The following is a 15,898-nucleotide window of genomic DNA, read 5'->3' on the forward strand; positions in this document are numbered from 1 at the left end:
GTGAAAGTCACAAATGTACAATAATACTTGAGTAAAAGTCTAAAAGGTATTTGGTTTTAAATATTCTTAAGTATCAAAAGTAAATGTAATTGATAAAATGTACTTAAGTATCAAAAGTAAAAGTATAAACCATTTCAAATTCCAGCACGATTTTCTTGTTTTTAAAATGTACAGATAACCGGGACACATTCCAACAATCAGACATAATTTACAAAGAAAGCATTTGTGTTTAGTGAATCCGCCAGATCAGGTAGTAGGTATGACCAGGGATGTTCTCTTGATAAATGTGTGAATTGGACCATTTTCCTGTCCTGCTAACCATTCAAAATGTAACAAGTACTTTTGGGTGTCAGGGAAAATGTATGGAGTAAAAAGTACTTTCTTTTGTTTAGGAATGTAGTGAAGTAACAGTAATCAAAAATAAAAATAGTTTTAAAAAAATACTTAAGTAGTACTTTAAAGTATTTTACTTAAATAAGGTTCGGCCCTGAAGCAAGGATATGCATTTTCTTGGTTTCATTTGAAAGGAAACACTTTGAAGTTTGTGGAAATTAGAAATTAATGTAGGAGAATATAGCACATTAGATCTGGTAAAATATAAAACAAAGAAAAAAACAATTGTTTTTATGTATTTTTTTGTACCATCATCTTTGAAATGCAAGAGAAAGGCCATAATGTATTATTCCAGCCCAGGTGCAATTTAGATATTGGCCAATAGATTGCAGCAGTGTGTGTGCAAAGCTTTTTTCTGATCAAATGAACCATTGCATTTCTGTTCAAAATTTTGTATCAAGACTGCCCAAATGTGCCCAATTTGTTTATTCATAATTTTTCATGTTCAAAACTGTGTACTCTCCTCAAACAACAGCATGGTATTATTTCACTGCAATAGCTACTGTAAATTGGACAGTGCAGTTAGATTAACAAGAATTTAAGCTTTCTGCCAATATCAGATATGTCTATGTCCTGGGAAATGTTCTTGTTACTTACTACCTCATGCTAATCGCATTAGCCTAAGTTAGCTCAACGGTCCCGCAGGGGACCCACCAATCCTGAAGAAGTTTGTACTTTACATCACTGTTCGTGCGTGTGCGCGCGTGTGTATGTGCAATCGCATTTGTCCTCCCACACTCGGTCCCGGCGGTGCGCGCGCCCCCGATCTCGGCTGAGAGACTCCGCTGTGAAGTGTGGTCATGTGACCGGCTCGCAAAACACAGCCAGACGGTTTCAGGAGACCAAATGCCAGCTTCATTGAACAAGCTCGGTTATCGAGAATAGAGACAGGAGGGACAGACGTTTCCAGTGTGCAGACACACACATAACAATACACAGAAAGCTCTGGGGAACTCGGGGAAAAGGACATTTTCACAGCCTCAAGAACTTCGGTAGGAGAAAGCAGAAAGAAGACCAATCGTTTCAAATATAAATCAAGGGCAGTGGACACGCGGGAGTTGATTATTCATTCCGATAACTTGTGGAATTATAAGGGTAACAACAATTTAAAAAAACTACCTCCGCCATTTCATATTTGTATTAAATTGTTCCTTTTCTTTTTAATTTTATTTTATCACCTGTCCTCTGAAGAGCTGACAGCCAGACGGTGTAGTAGAATTGCAGTGCAGTGCGTAAAGAAACTGAACGCAGCACCAGGAGACGGAACAGCTCACTGCGTTTACCAACAAGAGACAGTGAGGAGGAGTGAGCGAGAGACCGACTGATTTTTTTTGTATTCTTGTATTTTTTATATCATATTTATTAATTTATAGCCTACGCGAACATATTTATTTTTTTCCAATTGTTGGTTCTGTTTGGGTCAGATTTTTTTTCTTCTTCATTTTTTGGAATATGGTTGGGGAAATGGAATCGAAGGAGAAACCTAAGCCCACCCCAGACTATCTCATGCAGCTCATGAATGATAAGAAACTGATGAGCAGCCTTCCCAACTTCTGCGGGATTTTTAACCACCTCGAACGGCTGCTTGATGAAGGTAAACTTGGGATCAATGTGTGTGAATAGACAAGCACTCTAAATTGAGGTTACACATATGGTAGGGTATGCGCATGGATCCTACAGACCGAGTTTCTCATAGTGAAAGCGCAGTCTCCCTTCCTTTTTTTGTTTTGTTTTTACATAGGACGGCGTTGGGAGTATTTGTTGCTTTCTGTGGACTGGAATCATGAGCCATACATTTTACAGAGGCGTGAATATGTTGACATAATTGGAAACATAGTTATAGCAATGCAGACACAACAGTAGGCTAGTTTACAGTTCTGAATTGTTGCCAATACCCTGGTTTGCATTCGTTTTACTCAAGCCTCCTAACCTTGAGGCGTTTCACTTGAAAAGTACACTGATACTTTTATTATTTTATGTTGTCATTAAAAAGAGGATTAAAAAGGTGAAACCATATAGCCTACCTAAATATAAATACATTAAAAATATAAATATATAATCTGATTGGTGATTCACATATTCTCCAAAGAGTTATTCTAGAGTTAACCTAAACTGGATATAGCATTTGGACTCAAATTCAAGTTAATAAGTCAGTAATGCATGAGGTGGCAGAGAAAAATGACATCTGTTTACATGTGGAAAATAGTTTTTTGAAGAAATGTTTAAATCTCTATCTGATATGGTACTTTGTCCCTACACAGCTAATATTTGAAGCAGTTGCACTGTTACCCTCACAGCACGATGAAGTGAAGAAACATTTCTCACTCAGCGCATCCAAACCGTCTTTGGCGCATGCTATTAGGCCAAAGTATATTTCTGTGTTTCCTGTACTTCTGTGTCAACAATCATCATCATGAAGTGTATATTCTAGAATCTAGATGATATAGACAATAATGTGTGGGAGTTAGAGTACTAGAGAGACTATTGGGGAATTTGGTGGATTAGGCGCCAGGGGGCTGGCTCCCACTGGGTTTATCCTTCATCTTCTTCTATCTTCCATCTCTTTGGGTAGCCAACATCTTCCCCCCCCCCCCCCCCCCCCGACATTCTGCTGCTATGTTTCACCATTTAAATTATTTAGGCTTACTAGACTAGTTTATAGACATCAAACTTTTGAATGGGCTCATTAGAGCGAGGTTTTATTGGAAGCGGGGAGCCTTCTGAGATTAGGACAGGGTTTTATGCTTTTCAGTTCATCTCCAGAGCATGTAATGCCGTTCACTGTGGTAACCGCCTTGCTTCGCCTCCATAGGCTATATACCAGCAATTTCAGAAATGTTTTGGTGATTTCGGAGTACGGTTTCTTTAGTGTGCATGTAAAGATAATTTGTTCATTTAGTTTCTTTAGGCTGTTCTATTAGACGATTGGTTGGGGGGAAAGTGTCATCTTATCACATGAACATTTTTAAGAACACTTAATGAAGGACTTCTAGCTGCCCATATCAAATCAACGGTTGCGGAAAACAAGTGCTTTCTGTAGGTTTTTGCTGTCTGGCATATTCATCCGGTCAGTGGAAGGTTAGGCCTACATGCTGCAGCTGATTTGGGGCTAGGCCGTGACGGGAGAAACAACACACCGATTGTAGCCAAAGTTAAATAGAAGTCTGTGCATATTATTGTCAATCTGCCATGTCATATGTTCATGAATCTTCATCCTTACCATTCGATGATCAGCTCAGACGAGAGACCCACGGCCTCAACCCACGTTCTTGCGGGGTCTAACCTGTCTGAATGTGCCGGTTAATCGCAGACGCACTCTCTCACGACTTTTTGCTTTTCGCGTTGGTCTTGGTCTGAGGCATCAGTGCTTGATGGAGCTGCAGGCTGCGCTGGTGTGAGTGAGGGGCGGGTCGAAGGATGCTGGATTTGGGTGGTGCTGGAACACAGCTGTGTGTGAAGCAAGACGATCCCTTTGCACAGCACTCCCACTCATCTGGAAAGCCTTGCGTATTTATTCCACACTAAGTCACAGGACAGACTAGAAAAAGGAACATCATGTGAATACATTCCCAGAGACCATACAGATGTAGGATCTTCATTTGAGCCAGTTTGCCACAGCATGAAAATACTCCTGGAGTAACAGGAAATGGTTTATAGTTAATGGACATTTTCTTTGTAGGAGTTGATACGTGTGTCATTTGGGCAAATCAAGTCAGACATTTTAGAGTGGAAATTACACCCTTTAGAAGCCTTGTTAAACCTTGAATACACTACACATGTGCATTTTCTGCAATGCAGAAAAAGTATAATTTGTAGGTGTTGCTGTCTGTTTGTGTCTTCCTGTTAGTCTGTTCTGTATGTGACTGATAAGGTAGGTCATTATGAGTGCTGTGACGTGCAGACAGACAGAGAGATGTCTAAGTCAGTACATATACCTTCTGATCAGAGGGAGGAGGGAGACACTGGTTTCACTTCCTCTATTGAACTCAGCCCTGACTTCCAATAATACCACAGACGACATGTAGTTAAATATAGTGGAATCAGCCCCTGTCCATTCCCCTTAGCTCTTTATGTGTGTGTGTGTTTTATCTGATCAATAGAAATAACAGATAGTTATTCTTCAAATCAGTCATTGATTTAGCCTATATGCCACGTGCATCCACTGCATGCGTACTGGGTTAGTAAGGGACATTACAGTGTTGCAGTGACTACACGTATGTGTCTGAGTGTCGGGTAATGTACAACAACATACAATCTGATTTTGAATAGGTAGGGCGAATTCACATATACAATATCCTCATTGCACTAGTCTGCAGCTGTGCTTTTCTGTTGCCAGTATCACCCGGGCAACGCTAAACCACTGGCTTCTGCAGACGTCAGCGCTATTCCGCCTTCTAAAGTTGGGGCTGGCGCATAAAATATCGTCTGCAGCTTGTGCTTGGCCTCAACATTGATCATACGTGACGCTCCAGGTCGGTGTTTTCTTCTCCCCTCCGTTGTGATCTGCTGTAGTGTGCGCTGAAGAATGACACTAGATAAATGAGTATGGTGATGGAGGGCTATATCTCAAGCCCACAGAGGACACGCTTTATAGGAGATAGTTGTCTGATAGCCCCAGTCCACCTGTGTGTATCGGCTGCGAGTGGCAAGTGATAATAGAGGAAGTCTGTCTGGGGAAGGGAGTGTGTGCCTGTGTGTGTGTACTTACATATGTGTGTATAATCTGTCGCCTTTAACAGCCTCCTGTTATGATTTTCTATACTGAACAAAAATATAGAGTTACAGTTCATATAAGGAAATCAGTCAATCAATCAATTGACTCCTCAGCAACCCCCCTCCCCCCGACGATCCTGCAGGTGACGAAGCCGGATGTGGAGGTCCTGGGCTGGCTAGGTTACACATGGTCTGCGGCTGTGAGGCCGGTTGGATGTATTACCAAATTCTTTAAAACAACATTGGAGGTGGCTTATGGTAGATAAATTAACATTCAATTCTCTGGCAACAGCTCTGGTGGACATTCCTGCAGTCAACATGCCAATTACACACTCCCTCAAAACTTGAGACATCTGTGGTGTTGTGTGACAAAGCTGCACATTTTAAAGTGGCCTTTTATTGTCCCCAGCACAAGGTGCACATGTGTAATGATAATGCTGTTTATTCAGCTTCTTGATATGCCACATCTGTCAACTGAATGGATTATCTTGGTAAAGGAGAAATGCTCACTAACAGGGATATAAACAAGTTTGTGCACACAGTTCTGGGATTTCTGGGATTTTTTATTTCTGCTCATGAAACATGGGACCAACACTTTACATGTTGAGATTATATATTTTTTCAGTGTAATTTAGGTCTCACACGTGTCATAATCAAAGCTATTCAGCGTGAATTCGCTATTAGTTGGTGTTTTTCTCCAGTGACATTCAAGTGTGAATGCCTGCTTGTGAGTCATGGTTTTAGAATGCTGATGAGGAATCTCTGCAATTCAATTTCACTCCATGAGCTCACTCTGGGTTAGGGATTTACATTGTCGTCTGTGTCAGTGTGACTGACTGGGTTTGAATCCGGGTAATCTCTGTGCCACAAGACTATGTTAGCCCTCTGAGCTATAGCCTAGGCATTAGCTCGGGGAACACAGGTGTCCAGCAAGGTAACTCATCACCGTACCCCCATTATTAATCATACTAGATAGGGGTGTCCTAGGCAGGCGATTACGTCCGTTTCAGTGACGTTACTACCGAACCGTGTCTAGATGTTCATGGTCAGAACGTATCAGTGACCATATGACTGAGGTAAAAGTTGTCCCGGTCGGTACTGTTCGGGTGTGTGAGATGAGTCCCCTCATCTGAGCACTGAACCCTGAGCTGTCACCTGTGAGTGATGTTCCTGTGCAGTGGCCCGGGGCAGACGACGCCGCTGAGTACTGAATGCACAAACCCAGGCCGTTGTTAGTGCAGATGAATGCTCTCAATGGACAGTCAATGCAGCCAGCCATGCAGGGCTGCTCCGCTCTGTAACAAAGGTGATGAATTGAATCACTGCTAGAGGTACTCAGGTACTCTAGTATGTTTGTCCCAGTCCCTGAAAGTCCAATACACACTCAAATGGAGAGGAGGAGAGGAGTGTTGCAGAGATACAGATGTGAGAGAGCACAGTAAGGTCAAGGCACTGATGAAGTACTTTTTTGGTGTGTGTGTTCTCCCCCCACTGTATTTGTTGTTAAACCAAAATTATTTGCACACATTAACTGTCTATAAAGTGTGTGAAAGCCAGCGGTGTAAAGTACTTAAGGAAAAATACTTGAATGTACTATTTAAGTTATTTTTTTAACTAGGCAAGTCAGTTAAGGACAAATTCTTATTTTCAATGACGGCCTAGGAACAGTGGGTTAACTGCCTGTTCAGGGGCGGAACGACAGATTTGTACTTTGTCAGCTCAGGGGTTTGAACTTGCAACCTTCCAGTTACTAGTCCAACACTCTAACCACTAGGCTACCCTGCCACCTGTATCTGTACTTTCCTCTACTATTTATATTTTTGACGACTTTTACTTCACTACATTACTATAGAAAATAATGTACTTTTTACCTTTTTTTCTGACACCCAAAATTACTCGTTACATTTCAAATGCCTAGCAGGACAGGAAAATTATAAAATTCATGCATTTATCAAGAGAAAGTCCCTGGTCATCCCTACTGCCTCTGATCTGGCAGACTCACTAAACATAAATGCTTCATTTGTAAATGATGTCTGAGTGTTGGAGTGTGCCCCTGGCTATCCATCATTTTTTTAACATTTTATTATTGTGCCATCTGTTTTGCTTCATATAAAGAATATTAAAATGTTTTCTACCTTTATTTGAAACCAAATACAATAATATTTTACTAGTTGACTTTCACTTTAACTTGAGACAATTTCTATTATAAGTATATTAAGGTATCTTTACTTTTACTTGAGTATGACAATTGGGTACTTTTTCCACCACTTGTGAAAACTAATTTATCCTCATTGAGTTAGTAGCTAAGTGTTATTGTCTTTTCTGTTGGTACAGACCACTAGCACCCTGGGAAATCACATTGAAGAGTGAACATGCTTTTACTAGAATGACGGTTAACAAGAAACAACCCACTTGGCACAGACGTCAATTCAATGTCTATTCCATGTTGATTTAATGTCATTTTGTTGAATTTACGTGGAAACAACATTGATTCAACCAGTGTGTGTCCAGTGGGAAGTTGACTTCCCCTGGGTAGTTAATGTTTCTCTAGCCAGACAAGAAGAAGACTAACTAGAGTTCATCAAATGTATTCAGAGTCTTAGGCAGACAGAAGCAGACTGATATCAGCGAATGGTAATCACACACAGAGGGATGATTCCAAGGTCTCCTTTTCGCCATTAAAAGTTGTGGAAGGATGCAGTTTGATCTCAGGGCACTCTCTATATCTCTCCATAATTGTAGCTTTCTGTGTCTGCCTCTGCTTCACTGTCTCTCACTGTCTCTTTCACTCTTCTATGTCTCTCTGTCTGTCTGCCTTGACCTCTCTCTCTTGCTTGCTCGCTCGCTCTCGTTCTCTCTCTAGCATCAAGGAGTCCCAGAGAGACAAGAGAATCCTTCCAGCTCCTCTCACAATTAGACAAAGTGGTCCTATTCATCACATAATTGGAGTAATTCATTATTTCAGAAGTGAAGTGGAGTTGGGTGTGGGGGCGGGGTCAAAGTTAATTTATTCAGAATTAACTTGGATCCTGTCCCTGTGTTGTGGAGTAACGATCCCGCCTCTTACTTACGACATGCACTGCAGCATTAGGATGAACGGGGAAAAGTTCACTTAGGGATAAGTATGGTGAAGATGATGGTGAATTTTGACCTGGTTATTTGATATGGTGTATTGTTGTCTATGCAGCAGCAAAACCTGTGATATCCCTTGTGTGTGTTTAAAAAGCACATCTTCCGTATTGAGTCTGTAGGTATCAACAGGTTAGTATGAGTACCTGAACCCAAGTGCTGTGGCAGATAGACTATCAACTTTATTTAAACAAACGGGACTCTAACTCTGACTCTCAAGCGGGACTCTAACCCGGAAGCTTACAAGAAATCCCGCTATGCCCTGCGACGAACCATCAAACAGGCAAAGCATCAATACAGGGCTAAGATTGAATCATACTACACCGGCTCCGACGCTCGTCTTATGTGGCAGGGCTTGCAAACTATTACAGACTACAAAGGGAAGCACAGCCACGAGCTGCCCAGTGACATTAGCATACCAGACGAGCTAAATCACTTCTATGCAAGCAACACTGAGGCATGCATGAGAGCATCAGCTGTTCCGGACGACTGTGTGATCACGCTCTCCGTAGCCGACATGAGCAAGACCTTTAAACAGGTCAACATACACAAGGCTGCGGGGCCAGACGGATTACCAGGATGTGTGCTCCGGGCATGTGCTGACCAACTGGCAGGTGTCTTCACTGACATTTTCAACATGTCCCTGATTGAGTCTGTAATACCAACATGCTTCAAGCAGAACACCATAGACCCTGTGCCCAAGAACACAAAGGCAACCTGCCTAAATGACTACAGACCCGTAGCACTCACGTCCGTAACCATGAAGTGCTTTGAAAGGCTGGTAATGGCTCACATCAACACCATTATCCCAGAAACACTAGACCCACTCCAATTTGCATACTGCCCAAACAGATCCACAGATGATGCCATCTCTATTGCACTCCACACCTCCCTTTCCCACCTGGACAAAAGGAACACCTATGTGAGAATGCTGTTCATTGACTACAGCTCAGCGTTCAACACCATAGTTACCCTCAAAGCTCATCACTAAGCTAAGGATCCTGGGACTAAACACCTCCCTCTGCAACTGGATGCTGGACTTCCTGACAGGCCGCCCCCAGGTGGTGAGGGTAGGTAGCAACACATCTGCCACGTTCATCCTCAACACTGTTGCTCACCAGGGGTGCGTGCTCAGTCCCCTCCTGTACTCCCTGTTCACCCACGACTGCATGGCCAGGCACGACTCCAACACCATCATTACGTTTGCTGACGACACAACAGTGGCAGGCCTGATCACTGACAATGACGAGAAAGCCTATAGGGAGGAGGTCAGAGACCTGGCCGGGTGGTGCCAGAATAACAACCTATCCCTCAACGTAACCAAGACTAAGGAGATGATTGTGGAGCACCGAGCACGTCCCCATTCTCATCGACGGGGCTGTAGTGGAGCAGGTTGAGAGCTTCAAATTCCTTGGTGTCCACGTCAACAACAAACTAGATTGGTCCAAACACACCAAGACACGCACACACACACACACACACACACACACACACACACATACACACACATACCTTTTTTTTCTCGCACCATTGGTTAGAGCCTGTAAGTAAGCATTTCACTGTAAGGTACACCTGTTGTATTCGGGGCACGTGACAAATAAACTTGTATTTGTTTTGTAAATGCATTGTTTCAATATGGAAATACATTGTTAAACATAGGCTATAGAATTAATACTGATATAGGGGCTAGGCCTACTGTAAATTGCAGTCTGGACATGGACATGCCAAACGTAGTCAATAAGCAAGATTAAATTCACTAGGCTATTGATGAATCAAATCTAATAAAACTTTATTTGTCACATGCGCTGAATACAACAGGTATAGATAGACCTTACTGTGAAATGCTTACTTACAAGTCCTTAACCAACAATGCAGTTTTAAGAAAATAGAGTTAAGAAAAAAATTGAAATGTTAAATAAGTAACACATTAAAATAACAATAATGAGGCTATATACAGGGGGTCAATGTGCGAGGGTACAGGTTAGTCGAGGTAATTTATCCATGTAGGAAGGGGTAAAGTGACTATGCATAGATAATAAACAGCGAGTAGCAGCAGTGTAAAAACAATGTAAATAGTCCAGGTGGCCATTTGATTAATTGTTCAGCCGTCTAATGGCTTGGGGGTAGAAGCTGTTCAGGAGCCTTTTGCACCTAGACTTGGTGCTCCGGTGCTGCTTGCCGTGCGGTAGCAGAGAGAACAGTCTATGACTAGCGTGACTGGGGACTTTGACTGGAGTCTTAGACAATTATTTGGGCCTTCGTCTGACAGCGCTTAGTATATAGGTCCTGGATGGCAGGAAACTTGGCCCCAGTGATGTACTGGGTCGTACGCACTACCCTCTGTAGCGCCTTACGGTCAGATGCCGAGCAGTTGCCATACCAGGCGGGGATGCAACTGATCAGGATGCTCTCAAAGGTGCAGCTGTATAACTTTTTGAGGATCTGGGGACCCATGCCTAATCTTTTTAGTCTCCTGAGGGGGATAAGGTGTTGTCGTGCCCTCTTCACGACTTTCTTGGTGTGTTTCTACCATGATAGTTCGTTAGTGATGTGGACACCAAGGAACATGAAGCTCTCGACCCGCTCCACTACAGCCCCGTCGATAAGGCCCAAAAAGAATGATTAATTCAAATAAAATCATAATAAAAACTTAACAACAACTTGTTTTAAATAGGCAATGTCTATATACAGTTACAGGTACCATAATTGCTCCCCGTTGGCTTATAATACAGACAAGGCAACTTAGACTATGTAGAGTTTTACGCACATCCAAACTTTTGACAGGAGCTGGATAAAGATCCAATATAAAGAGAAAGGAGGCATGTCCACTCACCGTTATACAGCTCGCAAATGTCATGTTTTATAATCATCATGGAACCATCTGACAGATCATATTTACACTTCTCCAGAAATAGCAGGAGAAATCACAATACATTCAAGCCATGTACGTTCTCACCATAAACCCATGGACGGTGAATCTTTCTCCTAAGTTTGTTTTTTTAATCAAATTAAACGACAAACAATCAATCTGATTTTTAAACCAACAACAATATTTCTAAATAGGACCGGGTCAGAAGCATGATGTCATAAATTGCATCTCTCATTCCATGAGCATAAGGCAATGTGTGCACACTTAGTCCTAAGGGCTCTTCAGCAGGAGGCATGAATGCTTGTCCTATCCATTGAATAGAGTTCATTTAATATTATAAACTGGGTGGTTCAAGCCCTGAATGCTGATTGGCTGACCGTATACCACGGGTATGACAAAGCATTTATTTTGACGGCTCTAATTACGTTGGTAACCAGTTTATAATAGCACCTCGGATGTTTGTGGTATATGGCCAATATACCACAGCTAAGGGCTGTATCCAGACACCCCCTCTTGCCTTATTGCTTAAGTATACACTAACCCTACACTAACCCTACAATAAGCTTAGTTATAAAAAACCTGTAGCCAATCTAGTTATTTTTTTATTGGCTTCAACTTGGAAATATTCGTCTACACACATTGCATTCACATTGCATTCACAAGCCATGGACAATTGGACATTGCCCAAGAGCTATAATTAGATTAGCCTACCATCGCCTGATATGGCCTATTAGTGACTTTGCCACGTAAAAGGTAAACAAACGAAAGAGCTAGGCTACAAGCGGATTCAGCACCAAGGACAGAGATCGGAATTCCCGCAATTTGACAGTTAGGTCCAACTGATGAAAGTGGAAGGTGTAATCTATCAACAAAATAATGGATCAAGGAGAACCAATAAACAGTCTTGTAATAACTGTATGTTCCTAAACAGACTTCCACATGGATCTAATTAGTCCAAACCTTTCACAGAAGCTGCATGGACAAAAATATTGTCCAATAAAAAGAAAAAACTGGAATGTCAGTTGACTGTTTTGCTGCTCGTGATATTTGAATGAAACATTGGTCATATGTTACTGATTAGGCTGCTCTGCTGGCTAAATCGATTCCGTGACCCATTGCGTTGCCGCTAAGATCCGCTTTTGGTGTGTCTTAAATATCACCAGTAGCGCTGCCTGTCATTGGCACGTTGGTACACCTTTTTAAGGACACACCTCAAATATTTCCACCCCTCCCACCTCACCTCAAGCGAGCTGATGTAAGGCAGGTCAATTACAAAGCGCTTGCTTTTACAAGACAATATTGCGTAAGACCGCGCGTTTGACACTAGCGCCGCCTTAACAAAGTCACATTTTCCAGCCCGAAAATAGAGTCCTATATATGTTAATGTGATCTATGAGAATGCACGATAGCTATGTATGTTAACTATGTATAATAACGGCCCGTCATAGACGCTCCGTCAAGTGAAGCGATAGAGGCTTTCCCTCATCCTTTTAATATGATCCTTCTCTTCTGTCTGAGGCCAACTGAAGAGGGCTGACATTCAAAAGGAAATGAGCTAAGAGGCTCTCTCCCTAACCCCGCCAACCCCCACTCCAACCACCCATTGCCCCCCTTAGCACCTTGGACTGAGATGTATCCACAACAGCCAAAGGTCACGGGGTCAACGTGCTATTAGCTTAGTCAAGAGAGTAAACAGTCAACCTCACGAGACAATCAATCACGGTTTTTATTCACTCTATTCTTTAGAGTCGACCGCGACGGCTCTATTAACCACGCTCTTTATTATTCCGTATCATTTCGCTGTGCTTCCTGCGATAGCACCATTATGAGTGAATACATCAGTGTCTACTTCTATAATGCATTCACATTTCTCATTTTAAAAGCACTCTCTGTAATTGAAACCCTTTTCCGCCACAGAACGCTGAGTAAGTAAGTCATTGGCAGGGTTACAGTATTACGGCTGTGTGGGGGGAGGGGGGGGGGGGTGGTTGAGGTTGAGGGGTAGGCACGAATAAAAGCATGTGAAGAGAATGGATGAAACCTATTGATTGAGACATGAAAAAGCTGAAATGCCCAGGCAACGAGTGACCTAATTTTTATCAATAGGTTTTGCTCTCACATCGTTTATCATCCTCTTGCTGCTTCTGCTTCCCCTCAGATGTATTGAAGCCATTCAAGTCATTATTCTCAAGGAAGTCACATCTTAGGGCAGTGGTATTCACATTTTTTCAGTGGGGACCCCATTTTTTTCTGACATAATTTCTTGGGACCCCATTTAACAACCTAACCTTCAATTCATTCATCAAAATGAAACCAATAAAATACATTATATCAATAAGGTTGTATTTTTTGAATGATATTTTTCAAAAACCCATACAATAATCTGTACTCTTCATTTTTTTGTTCCTAAAAAAATAAATATATATACAGTTGAAGTTGGAAGTTTGCATACACTTAGGTTGGAGTCATTAAAACTAGTTTTTCAACCACTCCACAAATTTCTTGTTAACAAACTATAGTTTTGGCAAGTTGGTTAGGATATCTACTTTGTGCTTGACACAAGTAATTATTCCAACAATTGTTTACAGACAGATTATTTCACTTATAATTCACTGTGTCACAATTCCAGTGGGTCAGAAGTTTACATACACTAAGTTGACTGTGCCTTTAAACAGCTTGGAAAATTCCAGAAAAGTATGTCATGGCTTTAATTGGCTTTAATAGGCTAATTGACAACATTTGAGTCAATTGGAGGTGTACCTGTGGATGTATTTCAAGGCCTACCTTCAAACTCAGTGCCTCTTTGCTTGACATCATAGGAAAATCTAAAGAAAGAAAAAATTGTAGACCTCCACAGGTCTGGTTCATCCTTGGGAGCAATTTCCAAACGCCTGAAGGTACCATGTTCATCTGTACAAACAATAGTACGCAAGTATAAACACCATGGGACCACGCAACCGTCATACCGCTCAGGAAGGAGACGCGTTCTGTCTCCTAGAGATGAACGTACTTTGGTGCAAAAAGTGCAAATCAATCCCAGAACAACAGCAAAGGACCTTGTGAAGATGCTGGAGGAAACAGGTACAAAGGTATCTATATCCACAGTAAAACGAGTCCTATATCGACATAACCTGAAAGGCCACTCAGCAAGGAAGAAGCCACTGCCCCAAAACCGCCATAAAAAAGCCAGACTACGGTTTGCAACTGCACATGGGGACAAAAATCATACTTTTTAAAGAAATGTCCTCTGGTCTGATGAAACAAAAATAGAACTGTTTGGCCATAATGACCATCGTTATGTTTGGAGGCAAAAGGGGGAGACTTGCAAGCCGAAGCACACCATCCCAACTGTGAAGAATGGGGGTGGCAGCATCATGTTGTGGGGGTGCTTTTCTGCAGGAGTGGCTTGTGCACTTTACAAAATAGATGGCATCATGGGGGAGGAAAATGATGTGGATATATTTAAGCAACATCTCAAGACATCAGTCAGGAAGTTAAAGCTTGGTCGCAAATGGGTCTTCCAAATGGACAATGACCCCAAGCAGGCTTCCAAAGTTGTGGCAAAATGGCTTAAGGACAATAAAGTCACGGTTTTGGAGTGGCCATCACAAAGCCCCGACCTCAATCCCATAGAAAATTTGTGGGCAGAACTGAAAAAGCGTGTGCAAGCAAGGAGGCCTACAAACCTGACTCAGTTACACCAGCTCTGTCAGGAGGAATGGGCCAAAATGCACCCAACTTATTGTGGGAAACTGGTGGAAGGCTACCTGAAACGTTTGACCTAAGTTAAACAATTTAAAGGCAACGCTACCAAATACTAATTGAGTGTATGTAAACTTCAGACCAGCTGGGAATGTGATGAAAGAAATAAAAGCTGAAATAAATCATTCTCTCTGCTATTATTCTGACTTTTCACATTCTTAAAATAAAGTGCTGATCCTAACTGACCTAAGACAGGGCATTTTTACTAGGAAAAATGTCAGGAATTGTGAAAAAACTGAGTTTAAATGTATTTGGCTAAGGCGTATGTAAACTTTCGACTTCAACAATATATATATATATATATATATATATATATATATATTCAGTTGAAATCCTCAGTACCCCCTCCCCCACGACTTTGAATTCCACTGTCCTAGAGGTTTAAGGTTGACATCTTAATCTGTAAATCATATTATATTGTGTGTGTGAGTGCACTTGTGTGCCCTCTGGGTCTGCTTTAGCCAAATTAGGGCTCGCGTCTACCCTTTCTCTCAAATCACAGCACATATGTTGGATTGGACCACCTGTTTAGATACTGCAATGTTAATTACCCCACTGTAATTAATTTAAAAAGCTAACAAAGTACAGCGCTGCAGTGAAAGCTTTTAGCGTCCTGTACAACTGTGAATGCTTCAAACCTTCAAGAGGGCATGTCTGCTATGTCAGTCTCTCTGACCACAGGCTATTTTTCTTCCACTTCTCAGTACAAAGTTAACGCTTCAACACTTTCTGGGATTGTTGTTTGCTTGGGTAACCTAAACGATTGATGTGTTTTCCCTCTGTCAGCAGCTCCAAGTTCAAGGTGTAGTAGGAGATACCTTTTATAATGGAATCTAACCTCTTTCTGAGGCGATTTTCAAATGTTCTGGGCTGAGGCGATTTTCAAATGTTCTGGGCCGGTGCCCAAGCCTCGCCCTAAAGGACATTCAAAGGTATTCACCTAATGAACCATCTATTCGACCCCCCCCCCCCCCCCCCCCCGGTTTAATGCTGATAAAGAGAATCGAGACCCGGCTGTGAAAAATGAGCAAT

The 15,898-nt window shown here is 41.9% G+C and overlaps 1 protein-coding gene across 3 annotated transcripts in view; it reads left to right on the forward strand.

The window, feature by feature from the left end:
- Positions 1 to 1,192: 1,192 nt before the first annotated feature.
- LOC110527278 (protein quaking) overlaps positions 1,193 to 15,898 on the forward strand; it is a 95,728-nt gene continuing 81,022 nt past the window's right edge. For 2 of the 3 annotated variants that reach the window (XR_005052560.1, XM_021608459.2), the window contains exon 1: positions 1,195 to 1,987. Coding sequence is in view for 2 of the 3 variants with exons in the window: in XM_021608459.2 (XP_021464134.1) it covers positions 1,846 to 1,987 (142 nt within the window). In the remaining variant the exon portion in view is untranslated. Of the gene's footprint in view, positions 1,988 to 15,898 lie in introns of all 3 variants that reach the window. The other variant, XM_036983106.1, reaches the window with a different exon arrangement.

The sequence above is a fragment of the Oncorhynchus mykiss genome, chromosome 1, assembly GCF_013265735.2.
Source record: "Oncorhynchus mykiss isolate Arlee chromosome 1, USDA_OmykA_1.1, whole genome shotgun sequence".
Classification (NCBI taxonomy): Eukaryota; Metazoa; Chordata; class Actinopteri; order Salmoniformes; family Salmonidae; genus Oncorhynchus; species Oncorhynchus mykiss.